This window comes from Falco cherrug, chromosome 3 (assembly GCF_023634085.1).
Source record: "Falco cherrug isolate bFalChe1 chromosome 3, bFalChe1.pri, whole genome shotgun sequence".
Taxonomy (NCBI): domain Eukaryota; kingdom Metazoa; phylum Chordata; class Aves; order Falconiformes; family Falconidae; genus Falco; species Falco cherrug.
Genome location: NC_073699.1, coordinates 47,019,866 through 47,040,683, shown reverse-complemented (window position 1 = coordinate 47,040,683; position 20,818 = coordinate 47,019,866). Strand labels below are relative to the sequence as shown.

At 37.2% G+C, this 20,818-nt stretch overlaps 1 protein-coding gene across 2 annotated transcripts in view; it reads right to left on the bottom strand.

Annotated features, from left to right (window-relative positions):
* NSMAF (neutral sphingomyelinase activation associated factor) overlaps positions 1-20,818 on the bottom strand; it is a 39,654-nt gene that overhangs the window by 425 nt on the left and 18,411 nt on the right. Inside the window, exons 11-30 of one of the 2 annotated variants that reach the window (XM_055704692.1) lie at positions 20,509-20,580; positions 19,537-19,645; positions 16,871-17,047; positions 15,866-15,945; positions 14,361-14,451; positions 14,202-14,265; positions 14,033-14,084; positions 12,912-13,032; positions 12,475-12,606; positions 10,647-10,689; positions 10,027-10,190; positions 8,910-9,018; positions 7,427-7,485; positions 6,650-6,717; positions 4,915-4,982; positions 4,556-4,679; positions 3,746-3,829; positions 2,552-2,702; positions 2,047-2,149; positions 921-1,030 (exon numbers count right to left, since the gene is read on the bottom strand). In XM_055704692.1, the coding sequence (XP_055560667.1) occupies positions 921-1,030; positions 2,047-2,149; positions 2,552-2,702; positions 3,746-3,829; positions 4,556-4,679; positions 4,915-4,982; positions 6,650-6,717; positions 7,427-7,485; positions 8,910-9,018; positions 10,027-10,190; positions 10,647-10,689; positions 12,475-12,606; positions 12,912-13,032; positions 14,033-14,084; positions 14,202-14,265; positions 14,361-14,451; positions 15,866-15,945; positions 16,871-17,047; positions 19,537-19,645; positions 20,509-20,580 (1,981 nt within the window). Of the gene's footprint in view, positions 1-920; positions 1,031-2,046; positions 2,150-2,551; positions 2,703-3,745; positions 3,830-4,555; positions 4,680-4,914; positions 4,983-6,649; positions 6,718-7,426; positions 7,486-8,909; positions 9,019-10,026; positions 10,191-10,646; positions 10,690-12,474; positions 12,607-12,911; positions 13,033-14,032; positions 14,085-14,201; positions 14,266-14,360; positions 14,452-15,865; positions 15,946-16,870; positions 17,048-19,536; positions 19,646-20,508; positions 20,581-20,818 lie in introns of those variants that run through there. The other variant, XR_008731333.1, reaches the window with a different exon arrangement.

Sequence of the window (20,818 nt, the reverse complement as noted above, 5' to 3'; positions counted from 1 at the left end):
AGAGGATGGAACAGATCTTTTTAAGAGCGTTTAGGATCGTATGATCGTTAGTTTGGATTACATCAACACCACATATACTAAGAACAGTTTTAGTAGGCTTCCAACTGGCTGCTTATATTCACACTAACAATCTCACCCTACATTGCCTCAGCTGCCCTGGGGTACTTGAGGGACAATGTCAATTGCCGTGTAGAATGCAGAACGGCACACTGGCAAAAGGATTCATAGGGATAAGGGGAGGAGGTTTCTTCAGAAAGTGAGATTTTCACTCCGCCATTTGGACTTCTCGTATTAAAAGTGTATTCACATCTTCCAGCATATGCTTAGAAGCTCACTTCTAAAGCTTCCCCTAGGTACAGAACGATCTCTACACACATCGAGTTCCAGAGTACAAGCTCATAGTAGGGAAGTTTGAAATAACCATTCAGGAAGGCAGCCATAAAACCGAAGCTGAATAAAACTTGAGGTTTTTTTTCCTTCACACATCCTGATTGCTAATGTACTGGAGACTGTACAGATACCTTTAAGAAGGCTATAAATCCCCATCCAAACCAATTTATCTAGCGAACTTCACTTAATTTGTTGTTAGACTTACAGTCTGGATAGACTAACGAAGTATACGATGCAGCCTGTACTACACTTTATTAGGGTTATGAGGTAGAAAAACGGTGACTTCTGTGATATTGTGTGAATTAGAAAAATGCCAAGTCATTTACCTTTGGTCAGTCTTGTAAACAGCAATATTCCTTCACTGTTAGGTTCATGTGGACCTACTTTTAGTTCTGGTGTTCCAGATAACGCTATCATCATGAAGAACTGCCCACTGACTGAGCAGATGACTCTCAAACTTTTCAGTACTAGCAGGGCTGGAAAACAGGAATCTTCCATCCAATTTGAGAATAGGAATAGCTCAGGCATACCTGTATGTCCTTTGATTCTTTCAGTAACTTTTCCTCCAAGAAGGTCCCAAATCAATAATTCACCGGATTGACCTCCCGATAAGATGGTATTTCCATCCCATTTGAAGCACCTGCAAATAAGTCTGTAATTAGTTCACTTCAAGCTTTTGTATAATGAGTCCAACACTTCCAAACTGACTAGGCCAAAAAGAATTGAAAATGGAGGTACAAAACTGAAAGAAATTCTACCCTTTAACAGTCTTTCCAGAAAGGTTATTGCCAAATTATTTTAGAGGGTTGTGTCCCAAACTTGCTTCTCTGTCTGCCCTAGACCCAGCCAGACCTTCCCCTGGCAGAAGGATGAAACTAATTCCTGTAACAGAAGAGGACCCAGTCAGCTGTACGCGTGTATAGTACCCGAGTGCTCACATGAACTACCACTTTTACTTCTGTCACTTCGCGTTCCTGAAACTGTCATCTAAAGTGCAAAGATGAGTTTCAGGGAAATAACTGAGCAAAACAAATAATATATGCATCTATCTATCTATCTATCTATATTTACGTATACGCACACACAAGAAACCAACAAGGATACTCCATGTACGGCTGCTATATTTTTACTCCAGTAACTGAGTTAGCATTCTGCGGTTTGTCAGGTAAACAGATAAAGAACTGCATTTTTTTTTTTTTTTTCCAAACCAAAACCAACACTAATTATGATAGCCAATCTTCTTAAAATTGTCAAAACAAAAAGGAAGCATTGGAACTAAAAAAAAAAAACCAACCAAGATTATTAACAGAGACGATTCAAGAAGAATCCTTGTTAGAAATTTCAGTGGCTCAACTGCTGGAACTGCTAGTTAGCTACAGTTCCCATAGTCTTTTACGGATGTTACAGTTGCTGTTGGAAAAAAACCCATGAGGCGATTTACTTAGATACTTGTTTGTTTTTGTCCCAGCTTGGAAAGCTTGACCATAATGCACACAACATGCTAGAACGTCAGCCTTTGCACTTTAAAAAGTGATTCAATAAAACAGAGTTGCCAGTATTACTGCCCCTTCCATTCTGCTGTCACCAGCCAACTATCATCTCCACAGTCAACTAGTGGGCCACACAGCTTCATAACCTGAATGGTGTCAGAATTACCTCTGTGGCTCATCAGTAGTTACAGAAGATATAAGCATTCCAGTTTGTACATCTATTACTTTAAAACAATTGTCCTCTCCTGCGCTAAGTAGATGTCTGCTGTCTGTACAAGAGAAAAAAGCAAACAAAAGAAACAATAACAACAAAAAAGCGCATGTTTAGACATTCAGTTATAGTTACCAAAGCAATCTGGGATACAGCGTGTTGGATGTGACACTGCCTGACCTACTTATTTATAGATAATTTACTGTAAATTAAGTCTCTAAGCAAGCAATGATAAACAAAACCGGTTAAGAGTCTAGACCACTGGTCTACAGTCTAGTATGGCCTTGTGTACAATTAATAATTTTTTTATAAAGGAGATGTGTGCCAATCCAGAACATCTCACCATCCCCCTTGAAGTAGTAATTCCAATTAAAAAAGAAAGGTATATTACATGACACCAGGAATAAGATTCCCTTTGGAACTCCCAAGGATGCGTATTAAAAACTGAAATCCAACGTACCAGGACTAAAAGCAGCATCAAACACAGTCCCAGAATGACATGGCAACTGGTGCAACACTGTTGCTGTAGTAACATCCCAAACACTAATGGTACCCTCTTTGGTTCCAGATGCTAGTATAGTGTTTGCAGCATTAAGGTTGATTGTATTTACCTAGAAGTTAAACATCCCATGATTTTCCTATTCTTTCATGTCAGCCATCTTGAGACAGGTTTTAAACATACACAAAACAAGGGCATTATCTATGAGATGATATTTTATTTACAAAAAGCTTTTCCATTTAATTCTGCAACATCCTTAATTAAGTACAATTATTAAAAATCCTGCCTGTAAAAAGTAAGAGATAGCTCCCTTTGATGATATTTGAAAATGCTTTTTATTTGCAGAATCAGAAATGCAAATTGACATTTCCGACTACTCTGAATACCCATACTCTCCATCTAATCTCCATCTAAATACAAGAATTTACCCTTAAGAGTAAAATTCTTTACTTTTAAGTCTTCCTAGCTGTCAGCTGTTTCCAATTCTCTTGGGCAGAGTTCCTAAATGTTATCAGAACTGTGTTGTAGTTTAGTAGTTGCCTGTGTTGTGACCTGTTAAAACTATTATGAAGGTTTAAAACACAGTAATTCTAAATATCCTACTAGAGTGATATTAGAAGCTTAACAAGTGTGCAGTTACATATTTATGATTCACTGCACACAATATATAGTTATAGTGAAATTCACTGATATGTTTTATAGCATGGTAAACAACTCAGAGGAATTCTTTTCCATTTGCTTGCCATTGGCAAACATTAAGAAGTTGTTGTAGTAATAAAAATACTTGAAAAACATTAGTCTTATTTCAAAAGCAAAGCAGCAAACACCACGCCCCGCAGTCTTTCCTGTCCCAGCTGGAACTTTGTACGTACAAGCCAAGCAAGGCAAATTAGGCACCTCTGTTTCCACTGTTGCTTCAGTCCCCAGGACAAGGCCATTCGAGCAGGGGAGCAGGGGACACTGGCGCAGCACGCATCAGACAAAAACCCCCAAAACGAAACAAAACACCCCTACACACACACGCTTCCCAAAACAACACCCCCACTTTAGCCCCCTAACCTAATCCTTGTGCTTTAGCACTACAGGTTGACTTTGATTTTAATAAGTAATTCATTTTCATATTCTGACATACTCTATCTCTACCCACATACTTACACTAACATCGTGTTCTAGCTCTGCAAGCAGTTCGAAGTGGTGTTTCTTATTGCTCAAGGTCTCTCCAGGAACACAGTGCCACACCTACAACACAGATATTTAGGTTTGCTCAAGGAAGCATTAATATAACCCTGGATGAGTTTCCTCAGTACTGAATTCTCACGTTCCCAGGAGGGCTGCTTGTGTTAACTGTGGGCCTTGCCTACATGGCAGAATACAGCAACAATAAACGGCACCTGAACTCATTTACCCTAAACAGAACCACATATGCTGATTCCAGATAGCTTACAGAAGCCTACCCAAGTACAGGTATATCACTGCACTGAACATATACTTACCAAAAAGCTGTACAAGGAAGGCTTTGGGAAATTCTTTCCTGTCCCTTATTTCCAAATTATCTTTCTACCTAACTGTAGGCATGCTTTTTCGCTTAGCAAGTTCCTGGTCCACCTAGCTGAAGAACATAAGCTACAAAACTATTAAACATTTTAGAAGCCTATTCCACTCAGCAAACAGAATCACCGGTCAAGGTCTCAGAACATTCTAGTTCCTCCAACAAATACAGACTGCCTCCAAAACTCCCATGTTCAGTTACAATGAATTAAATTTCTTTCAAGATAACACTTCAGCTTTGAAACAACTGAGATAAAGTTAAATGAAGAAGATATTCTACAAACAAACTTACTATGATACTAGCTAAGTTATTATTCTAGTACAACAGGTACGGTACATCCACTCCAAAGCATTTGGCTGGCTGACCATTACAAAGTACTAAATAGTTATTGAAGTATAACAACCCCACATACAAACCTTCACAGTGGAATCCCAAGATGCAGAATATAAACGCCCATCACGCCAACAGATCTTACTGACTGCATCATCATGTCCCATTAAGATGTCCTGCTGTCTTCCAAATGCAATTGAATAAAAATAGCTAATAGGAAAAGGTTAAAAAAGCATTACGTCTTCAGAAAATAAACCCCTTTTTTCCAAATAGATGAAAGTAGCTTTGCTTTTACAGTTTCTAGCAGAAATCTACTGAAACAAAAAGTAGAAACATAGACATTGCATTTTAACAATGAATTGCTGTATCATTATCTGAACCCATAAACATAATGACCAAGGCACTTGATGTAATTCAGTAAAGTCAACAGGAAGTAAATACATACATATGATTGTCCCATGAAGAACTTATGACAGTGGTATCTCCTGGTAAAATTAGACAAGATGACAAAGCCTGCAAGAAAAAATAAATAAAAATAATGTAGTGCTCGATTTCTTACCCCAATTCAAACAGATGTACATTAACATGCTTCTGGAGAACAAGCAGCGTTTTTATTCACACAACATAAAAGTGTTTTATGAACACTAACTATGAAAAACATTATGGGTTGGACACTGTACAGCAAAAACACTTAATCCCTCATAAATATACAGGTAGCACTGAAGTTCAAAAATACATACAGAACTGACAGATCTCTGTTCTTTAAATGCTGGTATTTCAAAGTTTGCATACATGGTATGCAATTTCTCATTCTGGAGAAATTGTGTCAGCTCTTCATCTTGTAAGCTACTGCCAATTTTACATGCAAACAGCTAACAGAAACTAAAAATGAAGGTTTCCTTTGATGTTTGTTCTCCATGACAGCTACTTACCATCTCAACTCTTCCAAACAAATGTAACCAATTCCTACTATTCTCAACAAGAAATATTCTTTACAGACAGCAGCTCAGCTACATTACCATCATGGGAAGCAGCAAAAAAAAAAAACCAACAAAACAACAAACCCAAAATAAAAAAAAAACAGTCCATTGCCTCTACTAGTATCATTACTTGTCACGTTTTAAGACTGTTCTAAAAAACAGTAAGCTGCTGGACTGTAAAAAGGTTACTGCCTCTTGCATTGCTGCAACAGATCAGCACTAAAACTACAGAGAGAAGAGTTTTTTTTTTAAAAAAAAGTCCTCCTCAAGCAAAAATAACCTTTGGCCTAGGAGTCAGCAAAAAGCTTCCTTTTTACAGTGCCAAGAAACAACATTCCTAACTTTGCTTGGCTAAAGCATTAGGAATTACTGTATCTCAACTCACCTGCTAGCATGTGCCATGGCAGGCCATGGGGTCTTGACCCTGCAACTTAATTGGGTACCTGTTAGAGCATGCTATGGCTTCTGTCTGGGTGACACGTTTGCCTTTTTTGTTCCCTCTAGAGATGAGGGTACAGAGATGGCTGCTACATCTTAGTATCTTGCCTCAATAAAGGATTCCAAACACGACAATTGGGAGTGAATCTCTATGACCTAGGTCAGGCCACAGTGTTCAAGCACAGAAAAATTAAATACGGAATCTCTTTTCAATTGCTGTTTTAGAAGCAAGGGAAAAATGTTGTTAGAGGTTGCCATGACCATGGCTCATTGAGAAAGGGCGGCTCAAATTCACCCAGCATAGATTCCACCCCGTGCTTGATTTTCCTCTGCCAGCTGACTCGCAGCCTTCAAACACTTGGGAGCAGTAAGGCAATGCTGGATGTGAGCACATGGGTGGAATTTAAGCTTTGTGATTCTGGTCCCAGTGGCAGTTCAAGGTTGTTCAGGAAGACTCCACTGCACATGCCAGACTATCTTTGTCTTCTGCAAGCCCTTCCTTGGAGAGCAGGGCAACTCAGAACAGAGCTAGCACAGAAGTGAAGTGCAACCATTTAATGCTTCCTTGCCATGTTTGCAGAATGTGCTTTGTCTCCCTGGAGGCCTGAGTGACTATCAGTTCACTCCACTAAATTATTCACACACAATACAGTTGAGTAGGCAGCGGAAGAAAAGAGGCATTGATGCATGCTAAGAACCATTTCTCCGAGTAGCTTTCAGAAGATACCCAATGATCTTGTTTCTATTTTGACAGCAACTTACCATGTTTGAAAAGGACACACTTCTCTGGATTTTTTTTGACTCTTTAGAAAACATCTTCAAAGTTGAATCTGTCAATGTACAAAATTGAAGACAAAATGACCGGTTTATATTATAGAAGCTAGTAATTTTGCTCCTGTTTGAATATTCAAGTATCTTACTATGAAAAGCAGGTATAGCTTTCTCATAGTCTTTGAGAAACTCTTTATAAAGCTTGTGATTTGAGCCTGGAACTGGCCTGTTTTGTACCAGTTACAGACAGACTGCCCCATGCCTATCAAACTCTAAAAGAACTCTGGTGTCTAAAGGGAGAAATTACCACCTTCCCAAGCCTAGACAGAGATAACATTGAAACCCTTGAGTCGAAGTGATCTGAAACTTAACAAATTTATATACTTCAGCTATTTAATTACAGGAAATATTTAACTTAATTTCTATAATAGGTGACTTGCAAAGGTGACAATCCAAAAGCCAAAGAGAAGTAGCTTTCACATATGAATACTGAAATCCTCTCAAACAGTAAGGAAGAATTGAACGTGAAGCAAAGACAAAATTCCTGCATTTGGCACAAGATAGGGCCACTTTCATGACTGTAAAAAAAACAGATCTCAGTGATTCCAGAAATATCCCATTTAATGTTATCTTTTTTTTGCTCTCAGTGAAGATATTAATGGGATTCAATCTTAACTACATTTCAGAGTTTCATGCTGTTTTGTTCACAAAACAGTAATCTGCATTTATGCTACAGGTTCTAGTAAATACCTCTGAAGTAATACTTACCCTGGGATGTAGTGAAAACAGAAGACCCATTGCAAGTGACTGCTATTCCAGTAATTGCCCTGTTTAATACAAATAAGTTTATAGGTGATTTCATAGGTTTTGAAACTTAACCATCATACTGTAAATTGACTGCAGGTAAAATCTGTTATTTGATCTAAGAGCTAAAACACTGAAGGAGATTAAAAGCACCACAGTGGTATCTTATATACCTAGAAACAATAATATACCTTCATATAACATGTGAAATGCCAGTACACGTTTCCCATATTGTTCTGCATGAACTTCATCCTCATCAGAAAGGACATTGCCATGTGAGAGGATAAATAGTTGCATAGTCCACCTTTCCAATTTGGGATTAGGCAAAAAAAACCCCAAACCCAAACAACAAACAACCAACCCCCCCCCCCCCCAAAAAAAAAAAAAAAAAAACCAAACCAAAACCAGAAAGCCAGCCAGGAACCTGCCTACAAGCAGATACTGAATACCTCAAGTGTCAGGAAATCAGAACTTGCATGTCTTTTCTACTCAAATTTGACACTGGCAAAGTCACTATAGTCTAGAAATTCAGACATATAGCTTATGTCAGGGAGTTGGTTAGGAAGGACAAAGCACTCTGCACAGCTAAAATCCTGTTATACAGACCTGTTTATTATTTTTCTCAGCAGTCCTCAGGAAAATAAAAAATAAAAAAAAAATCAGAAGCTGAAATTCAAGTCTGCTTTCAGGATCAAGATTTCCCTAACCCTAACAATCTGGTAACAGAGGCACTTTCTCACTACAAATATAATCTTGTTTTCTGGACAACAGAATGCTTCTTTTCTAGATTGGGTTACAGTCACCAAGAAAGTAGTTGCACTCAGGGTAGTAAGAAATCCTCCTACTAGTCCAGCCACTAGGACAAGGGATGGCACCAAAGCAAAATCTGTTCTTTAAAATATAGCTGATGTTGTTCATTGTTAGGTACTTTCAAAGTTCACCTGAAGTGCCCCTGCTGACCCATGGCTTCCTAGGAATCCATCAGAACAATAGTTTCGTACCTGGATTAACAGAAAACCTATAGCTGGAGACTTGGCAGACTGCTCATACAGCAGCAGCTCAAGGTGTACAGTAGCTGAACTTAAGTGGGTTAACCTTTCAAATTAAATGAGATTAAGTAGTTAAGTCTTTCTGGGGTTATAAATAAATAAATGGAAGTCTTTGTGTAACTGCTGCTACCATAGTTTTAGAGATGGGTAAGCAATATCTGCTTCAGGTACTAAAATGATAATGAACTTAGCTCTAGATCTGTATAAGAAACAAACGAACAAGCAAGCAAAAGATAATCAAGCTGACATATACTCATCTTGTGTAATCAAATCAATGAGCTGTCTCACAAAGTATTTACCTTAAACCCTAAGACATCATTCAGATGGAGATGCAGATACCCCTACCCCACAATTAAATTGAGCAATTTTGACTGTAAAAACAAAAGAATAGTACCTACTCTTTGTGAATTTTATATTGCTCATCTAATTTTAGTTTGGCAATATTATTCCAAGCAAGGGTTATACTTTCTTCTGTCAAATCTTCAAATGATTCCTCATTTGGAGAAACTGCAATAAAATGCCACAATAAAGTTTCATCACAAATAGAAAATAGATTTCAAACAATGAGGTAGCTGAAGTTGCAAACATAAATATGAAAGTACAGAAATCATGCAGAGCTCCAGAAATAAGAATTTTTGGCTAATGCAGGGAGTGACAATATCACAAATTGTTTTTCCAAATTTCTTCCTGGATGCATTATCTTACACAGTCAAAAATATTATTTTTCTCCCAAAACTGGAGCTTTTAAACTGGAGACTTTACAGAATACATTTCCAAAATGGAAAAAAACCCAAAACCAAACAACAAACCAAAAATGTTTCTGCAAAGATGTTCTGGTGTTCCATTGAGATGTCAAGAGCTTTCCAAATGGAAAAGTACCAGGGAAGTCACCTACTGTTACAATACAGCACATGCTTTTATTATTCTGTTAGGAATGTCACAATTTCTTCACACTGCACTGTTGCGCAAGGAAGTTATTCAGTCAACATTGTCCCTACAGTATGTAGGGAAAACAAAGTAATTTCTATACAGATTTTCATTCAAGTCTTGGAAAAGAAAACAAATTTGGACATTTAATTTAAATTCTATGGGTTTATTTGCAACAAGCCAACGGATCTCTCCAAAGACATGCCTGTTCAAAAACTGAACAAATCTTCACATCATTTAGAATGCCTGGGGATACAGTCATTGAAGGTGTTATCATATTAGCTTGATTTTGAAGCGTCACGAAAGGTCAAGGATGACAGTCCTCCCACAGCTTCAAAAGCAGAGGTTGAACAGTCCCAGAGAAGACCATTCAAACAGAAGACAAACCATCGGACAACACCTGTATTTTCAAATTTGAAACTGGTCTTGCCCATTTTTCTTTAATAGTTAGTTAATGGATTTATTTTGAGTTGGCCTACAGGAGAAGTGGCCAAGAGAGCTGTATAATGAGATGCTGTGGGAGAAAGATGCAGTACTTCTCAAAATTACAAATCTGCTACATTGTCAGTTTATTTATTAAACATTTACCTGGAGACTCAGTTATGGAAACACTGTGACTAGATGTTCCAGACAAGCTTTTCAACTTCGGTATTATCCTTCGAGGATGAGGAATTGTAAACAACTGTTTTGGCGTCTGTCCAAACTCCAAGATTTGTGTCAGCAGAGCTACCTTTTCATTGGGGTCCATAATACTTTACAAAAACAAGATATTTAATTAAGCCAAGTAGGCAAGTATTTTTTTTTCTTGTCCTCTCCCCTGAAAGCATGGGCCTGCACATGCAGTTACTACTGCACTATAGGCCATCACAAATTCTTACAGAACTGATTTACCACAGATGTGATGGACAGTCATATGACAGCTTCCTTATTTTGTTTATGTACGATGACAATATGCTCATAAATTAAAAAAATAAAGCAATTTCAGAAAAGCCGGACTGACAAAGTGTTCACATAACAATCAGTCAATGCATGCTGAAACTGAGAAACCTGACGCTGGTTCTCTGTGTATTTGGGAGTATAAAATGGAAGAGCTACACCATTCACATACAGAGCACTTCTACAACCAGCAAAGAACCTGGAGGGATACTGAGAAATTTAGCTAACTGCTTTAACAAACAAACAAAAAAAAGTGGATTCCTGTTAATTACCTGTTTAAATCCACTCCTCCTTCATAAGTTAATGGGTGAAACACTAGAAAATAAAAAGTTTATTTGTACAATGTAGATATACAAGGCTTATTTTCTTTGTTTTTATAGTAGTTATGCAAGATGAAGTTGTGATTCTTACTCAACTTGGTTATACCTAAGCAACCAAGCTATTTCAGCAAACTATAGAGTTTGAGATCTTGTGTTTTAATCCTGGGTTTCTTACCTGAAAAAAAGTTAGGATTTCTAAGAAACTCAAAGAAAGTTTCAGAAGAAATCAGTCCTTTCATAAATGAAGACTTATTTAAGCTTCATTAAATAACTCCCCACACATATACACAATAAAGGGAAAAAAAAGCACAGTTGCATAACTGGATCTCTGGTTATCTTCTCAACAGGTAACAAAATGTAGTAAAGAATGATCATAAAGGTCCGCCTATTCACCTGTTAATTTGCTATGAGGATAGCAGTTATACAGTGAACTACTTTGGGGTCTCTGCATAAGAACATGTACTTTATCTTTTGACACAGGTTCATTCATAAACAGATAAATTCTGTCTCTCTTTTCTAAAGTATCTGCAACTCGTTATGCTAATAACAATCCATGCTGCAGCAGAAATAGCATGTTGTGCATAAAACGTGCTCTTATTTGAGAGATAAAAATATAGGTGCCGTAATTTAAATGCTGATTTACCATATTCAAAGCCTCTGCCACATTATAATTGACACTTACGGTCACTGTACGGTTGGATGCCAACCCCTGCAAACCTAAAATATAGCCAATCATGATTTAAGGACATGTGGGTAAGCATATTAAAAAAAAACCCAACAACAAAAAACCCACCACAAAACAAATCCCATCATCTTACCCTGGAAGTAGTAAGCACGGGCTACTAAAATGAAGAGTTGCTTATTCCTTCCCTCCCCACTGTTGTAGGCAGGTTCTCTTTTGAAAGTTATTCTAGTTTGCACTTAACAAGGTATCTCAATATTGTCTGTTACTTGCAATCCTTCAAAAGCATCAGGGGTTCTGGAATAAACACCCTAAAAATCTAAAGTGCTAGTGTTCCTTTGCCAAGGAGACATTTCCTTACTGGGTAGCAAAATACAGCAGTTTGATATTTAGCTGTAAGTTAATAATTGCTATTACTGTTAGATTTAGATAAATTAAACACATCATCATAGCAATTACATAACAGCCCCTTTTGTGAGCATTTACAATGGCTACATACATGCTCTGAATAAGCTTGCAAATAGTGAAACTTTCCACATGTACAGTAAAAAGTATATACACTACTGCAGTAGTATATATGTGCATAAGGACAAACCTAGTCACTTGCACATTTCTTCCTTCATTCTTGCTCCTGAACAGTTATAGCCCATTAGCCCCTTCTTTCCCTTGCCACTTCTCTCAGGTGGAGTTTGGAAAATTGTATGGATATTCTCACACTGCAATCACGGTGTAGGGAAGTTAAATACATGTTCATGTGGAGATCCTACAGATTCCTACTTTTAATCGGCAGACACTAATTCCATACTACATTGCCACACAACGCTGTGCGAGAAAGTAACAGCAACGCTATAGAATCTTCTTGCCTACTATCTTAGGTACATCTTCAAAGATGCAAATTACGATGAAGGCAATAGACTTTACTAGATAAGACATCGATTCCAGTAACAAAGAACTGCATTTCCTTTAAGGACCAAGCATTCAAAGCAGTTTTGAACGCTCAAAACAAGTCAGACACAGATATGCTGTTATTTACAATTCCTGTCTAATTAAAGCATCCCTTTTTTTTATTTTTGCAATTTCTATAAAGTGTGTAATTACCATTGTGAGCTGCAACTGCTTCACTTCCTTTCTGCTTGCAGCCAAATATTAGGTCAATCCATTCATGAAGATGTTCTGATACATACTGACTTTCTAAAGCTTCTTGACTCTTCCGCAGAAAGTCATCAGGACCTGGCAAGAGAAAGGTTAATTGCAGGAGAAGATACCCCATTCAGTATTGGTATCCATCTCTGTTCATCTTCCTTCTTGAAAAAGAAACCAAACAAAAAACAAAGCCCAACCAACCTCAACAGCCCACACCAAACCTCGAGTTTGCTACAAAAGTTAAATGCGACTATTAATTATCTCAATGGTTTAAAGCAAAAAATCCTTCCTAAGAAAACAGAACGGGTATTTTTGAGAGAACCACCACCATATCCCAGGAATCTAGATAATCTTGAATTAATTCATAATACAAGAAGTTTGACTATTATTACCTGATGCCCAAGGGGGAAGCTCTACATCTTCAACTATCTTTCCACCTTGCCTTTTTCCCAAGTCCAACTTCAAACTGTTTACTAGAAAACTAGAATCATTTTCATAAAATTCTGGAATCAACTGGAAGAAGAAAAAAAAAGGAAATTTTGAGATTAGCCTAGCTTTGATCATTTATGTCAAATACAGTCAGTAAAAACTAAAAGTCGTCGAAGTTTGTATGTCAAGTCCTAAAGCTGGGTAGTAATTTTTCCAGGCTTTCTTCTTTGTCAATAAAGTAGTACTGGAAACTTCCTCCCATTACATCCTTCCAACTACTTCTAGGCTTTTTGAGTACCCACAAGGCAATTCTTTGAGATAAATTCAGAGTGGCATAAATATTTTTAACACGTAATGTGTGGCATACAAATCCATAACATCTAAGAGTATCTTCAGAACTGTCATTGCATAGCTACCTTCTTATTTTTAAGATATCAGGTAAGAGTCAAGACAAAAGTCTAGACTAAAACGAGAATGATAACAGAAGTTTCAGAGGTTAAGCCAATTATTTAAGAACCACCATAGCTAACCATTAACTATAGATATTTTTTTTAAAGTATCACTATTTTAGACTCCTTTATCAAAGAAGCATTAACACCCACTATCTGACAGTTAATCATTCTCAACATATTCTACAAGTTATGGTTTCTCTAAGGCTCAAAAAACTAAGATAAAACTACAGTTTAACCTCACCAGATGTACTGTTGTAACACAGCCAAATCCTTACAAGATTCCAGCAGACAATGCATAAAATTGCATCTTTTCAGCCCTATTCCACTCTGGTAATTCCCACTTATTCCAATAACATTCACAATAACACTTCTATTAAATTAAAAGCAGACACAGACAAGCAATCATGGAATTACAGAGAAAGAAGAAGTTAAAAACGTTAAAGGATTCATAAATTGCAGTCAACAGCCCCAACAACCCCCCCACACAACTACAATCCACAAACAAACCCTCTAAAAAATCCAACCAAACACACCCCAGCCCCACCTCAAAACTCTCAAATCAACAGGAGACATCTATGAACAGAAAGCTTAGCACAGATACCAAGGACTTCAATCATTTTCCATCCAATTACCTCTTTGAAATCTGTTGCGCCATCCAAACAGTTCTTCCATGTTTCTGCAAGACTAGATAACATGTATCAGTCACACATTTGTTAAAAAGCTATTTTTTAAGGCTTTGCACTCCCTTGATGCATATCTGAAAACAAAACCAATTCAGGTATAGACAAAATGTAAACAAACCTGTTGAACATTCTGTCAGCATGATCAAACTTTCCATTCTGCAGACACAGCATGTATTCTGGGGCTAAGGAGAAATAAAAAAAAAACATCAGCTTGCTCCAAACTTTGTCCACTTTGGAGGTAACGGTCTGCTCAGAGAGCATGTAAAAGCTGTCTTACCAACTCTAACAAGGTAAAACAAAACATAACCCGGAGATGAATAATGGCTCCCATACATGAACTTGGGCTCTGGCATTTCCTGATAACGTGTCTGCAACATATGAAGAAGAAAGAGAGGTCTGTTTAAAATCAGCACTCCTGCTTTCCTTCAATATTAAACACATACACACTTTTTATTTTTTTAAGACACAGACTAGGACCACCCTTATTTATTTTTTTTTTGTAACAATAAAAAAAAGCTCTAATAACCATAATCAGTAAATCAAGAAAGTAAAAAGTTGTTTTAAGTTATATTAGAGAGAGAGATATATATATGATATACATATATGTAATTTGTGTGTGTGTATATATATATCATCCAGAATTACCAGGGTTTTTTCCTCTCTCACTTTCACATGTAACTGCAGCGACTCAGCTTCAAAGGAGTCCAAACAAATACTTCCTTTTTGTCTTTCATGTGAAGTTTAATAAGTATGGAAGAACATACTGACTTAATTCAACCTGGAAGACTCTCTCCTGTTTGAAGCACCTAGGTGTTACCCCTAAAACCTATCATAATCTAAATAAAGTTACTTTTACTGTAGGCATGAGACAGCTAACAATTTAAGGACACAGTCAGATCTTAGAAAGAAAACTGTGTACTGTTATTGAAAACATAACATTTATCATGTTCCTACCTTCAACAACCTCAGGAAGCTTTACAATTTTGAAATATTTAATCTTTTTTGACAATATAATGCAGTTAGTCTGGCAATATTTTTGCTATGCTTCATTAAGAACTAATGAATGTTCTAAACCAATATGGTTATGTTCTGTAAATTTCAGAATAATTAACTTACCATAGAAGACAATGCTTTTATACAAAGAATTAAAAGCTAAGAAAGGGAGGATCTTCTAAGCTTGTAATTATGTGTTTGCTTACGTAAAGGAAGTCTGCCTACTTTGAGAAATAGAAAAAGTTTGTGCACTATTATCTGCATGTGCAAATTTTAGATTGGTGCTCTGATCTCTACGGATCCAGGTTTCCTCCCTTTGAAGTACTCTCCCTCGATTCAGCATTTTTCTTAAATGGAAGTACTTAAGTTTTCTACCACTTTGTCTTGTATAATTGATACATGTATTTTACATTATGCATTTAAATCCATTGGTCTTGAAGTTTTATATTTCCGTGTATGTTTATAGCATCCCAGTACCTGCCATACAAACGCACTCACAATAGTTGAATGGATTTGGGGATTTTATTTTAAAAGTGAGGTAAAACATTTTAAAGCATATCCATATGAAATGGCAGTAAGAGCAAGGAAACAGGTTCAAATGCTTTTAAATCAGTACCAATGAAATCAAGCTGAAAGGAAATGTGCTATGTTTACAGGTAAGTTTGCTTCTGATAAGGTTTATAGTTTGGTATCTACGTAATTCCCAAAACCTGCTTGACAAAGCTCCTTTTACTGCCAATATGTACAAGGCCCACAATGCACAGCACGTAAAAGCCAAGATATACATACCAATAGCCTATCCAGCCTTTCCTTATTCAGGGCACCAATTGGTTTGCTAAGGTCACGGAACGTTTCAGGCTTGGTCAGATCTAAAAAGATATAGTTAGACTCTAGGCATTCTACTAGACGGGAATGTACTCTGATCAATACTTGAAACCAGAAGACACCCCACCCCACCCCAAACAGCAATAAAACAAACAAAAAACAATGCAGAACCCCTCCAGTAACTTCTGCTCCCTAACTGCAAAAGAATAAAGTCTTACTGTAAATGGCTACTCATCATCTTCCTTCCAAGCAGATGTAATCTCATAGCTCTTGCTTCATTCAGAACTAGTACATGTACATGACATCACCTACTTAGCACAGGTCCTGCTACCTGAGGCACAAAATCAGCTGGTATTGTCTTCCTCCTACTCATTAACTATTCTGTCAGGCTACAGTTAAATACCACCAAACAATTGGATCGAGGTGTTTCAGTGGGTGCTGATGAAAACAGAAATAGATTCCCCTACTCTCCTCCTTGTAGAGGGACACAATCCTCAAGAGAACAAGCTTCCAACACAAACTGCACTAAGACCCTTAATCAAGTAACCAATTTTGGCACAGGCCATTAGTCTCTTCCTTTCAACTTACTATGCTAAGAACTATAAAAGAACAACCGGATCCTACACATTTCAATTAATCCAACTTGTTCCATAAAAACCAATTTTACCGGTTCCTTTGCATTTATTAGTCACAGACAGTCTTTGAACGCTCAGTACTGCCAATTTTCAAAGTGACCAAGCAGATGCTTGGTGCATACTCTGGATGTGAAGAGTGAAGTTTTTAACAGAAAAAGGTGAGGTATTTTATCCACTAAACTTCAGAGGAGGGGTAAGTGCACAATAAAACTTCCAAGATCACTAATGCCAGGTTCACTCTGATGTAACGTTAACTTTATGCAGTGTAAAAGCTGCCCTGAGACACTGCAGGTTGGACATAATGCACTAACATGCCTTTTTTGTATACACATACCTAATACTGAACTAGAGTAGTCTGCTATGATCCAGGGAAATACAGGATACTGGGAGAGATCGTTGCAGCTTCTATCAGCCAGATTGTTTAGATGAAGAAGATACTGGTAATTTGATATATGTCCTCGCTGCCATTGCAACATGTAACTTTCAGCTGTATGCTCTGTAATATGATTTTCTAAAATAAAAGAAAACATTAAGAGTTTTGTGGTTTGGACTTCCATCCCCAAATTATACTGTGATTAACATGCAAGGTACTGTAACATTAAGGGCACAGTTGTTTAAAAGAACAAGCCAAAATTAAGTGGTAACTTCATGCTTCAATAGCTACCATATTGTATACGTTTTTTTAAGGATCTGTTCAAACAGGCCTGAATGGCATTCAACAACAACAACCATGCAGAAGGAGTGCTGAAAACATGGAAACAATGGATGGGAAAGAATTTTAACTGTTATGGAGGCATAGAAAAGTATTTGCAGACCATGAACAGCCCTCTTGGCAATCAGGCAATCTTTAGGGTTTCAAATTTCTAGAAGTAGTTCTGCTGGAGTCAAGAAAAAAAAAAATTAAATATATTTTCCTACTGGACAACTAAGGATGCCCACTAACAATGACTTGTGGAAAGAAGTTATGTTCGTATGTGAACAGGATTCAGTTTCAGAACCACCAAAACAAAGAGACTTGGGGAAGATAAAACTTGACCACCACTCAAGAAAGTAGAAATTACGGACCTGGAGTTTCCATTTGAAGCATTAGGCAGGGGCTCAAGATATTCAATATTGCACTACCCCTCTACTCAATGGCAAGAATACAAAGTTATGCTGCTGGACAACGAAATGACCTGGGAATGTTGATTGCATTCTGTCCCTCCACCTTAAAATGAAATTAAAGGCCTTTCTTTGTTATCTTCTCTGGCAGGTTTATCAGGAGAAAGTGTGGGGTGGGGGAGAGATAGCTTTGCACAGGGTTTTTTTTCGGGTTTTTCTCTGTTTTTTCAATTGTTCCTTCCATCGATTCAGAGTACAGCACCTTGGCAAATGCCTGAAATAGAACTGAAGGACTGCAACCATGGCATGATGGCAAGAACAGTCCAATCATCAAGTAACCACAGTGAAACCACATCCTAGCTACAGAAAGCATTATACGGCACATTTCTGGATGATTATTTTACCACAACTGTGTTATAGGCTGCTCTTCCCCATACTTAGAAGTCTTTACCTTTTACCATCATTTGCTGCTGAAGCTATAACACAAAGCTATAGAATTTCTATGGAACATCAAATTACTCTAATATTATCACTGAAAATATTAACTAGAAGAAAAGGAATTCAGATTAGGACATGATCGGCCTCTATTTTAGACTAGCATAGGCTGGAAAAACATATTCCAATCCTCCCTTCACCTTAGCACCTTAAATTCTACATGTAAAAAGCATTAGCACCTTCAAAGAGAGGATTTTCTGCTGTCAGACAGCTATTGAGGTGCTACAAACACCTTTAGAGAAAGGGCTCACCCTTTTTTGATTTCTAAGCTCCAACAACATCATCTTCATCTGCATCTTGAAATTTCATCTTTGAAAGTTATCCAGAAAAAAAAAGTCTGAAGCAGGGTAACAGCAGCAGTTATTTCAGTAACAGGGAAAACCATATCAGAACTTACTTCCTTTTCAAAAGGAAAATCTAAAAGACTAAAACAATTCTTAGGGGAAGTGATTGTTCCTGTGTGGCCTTTCTACTTTGCTTAGTGATGTGGGGAAAACGTCAACTGATACTTAGGCAAATTCATTACAAAACAGAACTAGACCTCTGGTACAATAACAGAACAGTACAAACTTTGCATAAACACTTTCAATATTGGCAGTAAATGTGAGTTTCAATGTTTCAGTTGTAGTAGCATTACAGAAAAACTATTAGGTTTTTTTCTGCTTGTTTTTCCTGCACACACTAGTCTATTTAGAAAGTTTCATAAAGTTTCAGTTCATGATCTGCAAAAGACAGGTATCACTTCCTAGAAATTAATGCAATTAAGATTTAATAGAAAGGAGAATTTAACTGTTTCAGAATGGTAATTTTCATCAATCACTGCTACGAGTGAGGAAAGCTCACATACTTAAGTGTACACTGGAAATCCATCCATTACGGGAACTTTCTCAACAGGATTTTCACTTGGACATAACTGGTGGCCGGGGGATCCACCCACAATTCAGTCAGCCTTTCAGCAAAACACAGTTTAGCTGAGTGGATCTTATTTACCCCTTGCTTTGAAGATAAAGTGTTTGTGGGGCTTTTGTTGGTTTGCTTTGTTGTTTTTGGTGGGTTTTGTTTGTTGGTGGGTTTTTTTGGGTTTTTTTTTTTTGTTTGTTTTTTTTTGGTTTTTTTTTTTTTTTTTTGGTGGGGGTTATGTCAAACAACAGTGTGTATCAAGTTGCAAATCAAATTTCACCTTAATAATGCTATCTCAGCTTCCACACTCAGCTCTTCAAATGAAGAAAATACATGCAACTTTGCAACATTCATTCTGAACTTCGCTTACTTCCATCAAAAATTTTTAGGGCCAATATATCTGTTTATTCTTCTCATTTTTCCCACAAATCAACAGAGCAAAGCCCAGACAAATTTACGTTCACAAAGTACTACAGACTACATTAATAAATAAATACTTCAAACCTATATATGTTGCAATAAGGAAATAGAGTTCATCTCGATCTTGATAGTTGTAGAATTTCAAGTAGATGTCAGAACATAGATCATTTTCTGTGCAAAATACTTCAAGTCCCTTAGAAGTTAAGGGGGGGGGGGAAGAGGAGAAAAGTAAATGACAGCATTACTGACAAGCTGCAATATTAACATTTTTTAAACAGAATATTCCAGTTACTAATATCTAAAACTTAGGACTGTAAATTGGGTAGCAGTTTTGCCCACATATTCTGACATTTTTATAATTTCTATTTCCAATCATAAAAGCATTCAGGTCACACCCAGCTGAACAAATAGCTTTATAGCTAGCCATACACTGGCTCTGTCTAGATTGATTAAGCACAAGTAATACACTTTTTTTGTCCTAAGTGAATGGGGTGAGGCAGAGTTAAATGTCTATTTAGTTCAAATGTGTTTTGAGACAAAAAAAATTCATTCGAGACTGAAGTTTCAGTGTGAACACTGAAAGCATAAGTTCAGAGGTTCTACTGAAGCACTCTCATCGTCTCTTAGCCATGTACAGCAGAACTCATCACTCCGCATTAGTCTCAATCTGAACCAGTGATCAAACTCCCTCCATGAATCAATCCAGAGAGAAAACACACCATGAGAGAGCAATTCATTCTATCCCAAGATAAGTGTTAGAGATAAATGGAATTAATTGCTCCCTGGAGGTACTCCCTTCTCCCTTCCCCTACACTGACTGCTTACAAAAGAAATTTTTCATCCTTGACAAGAGTTCAGCCTTCCTGTTTTTATCTTTTTCACAACACTGGGAACGAGAACACTTAAAAACCAGAAAGGATCTGTGAGCGCAGTGCGCTACTTAATTCAGAGTTTTTAAAAACATTTAGCTTTTACCTAATGACATACAGTTTCAGCTGCTCATTTTAAGAAACAATATATACCGAAAGACATAAAAAAATATATATTTGAGCTTACCAGTGGCATTAGCCCATGTCTTCTTTTATAGATGCGACGTACATTTTGCAGTGTTATTTGTACTACTGGCTTCTGGGGGGGGCAAGAAGGGGGAAGAAAAAAATAGAGATATTCTAGAAAGTATTTTCTTCTACATTAACTTCTCCAGTCAGTCTGGAATACCAGCAACACGAAAACAATATCCATCCATGTCATTTTAGCAGTAGAACAGAGGTGTTAAGCAATTATGTTAAAAAGAAGCAGCTTGTCTTTGCTGTTGGTTCTTGTCTGAGTAGCAAAGCAGTTTAAGAATAACGAAAGAATAGCGTAT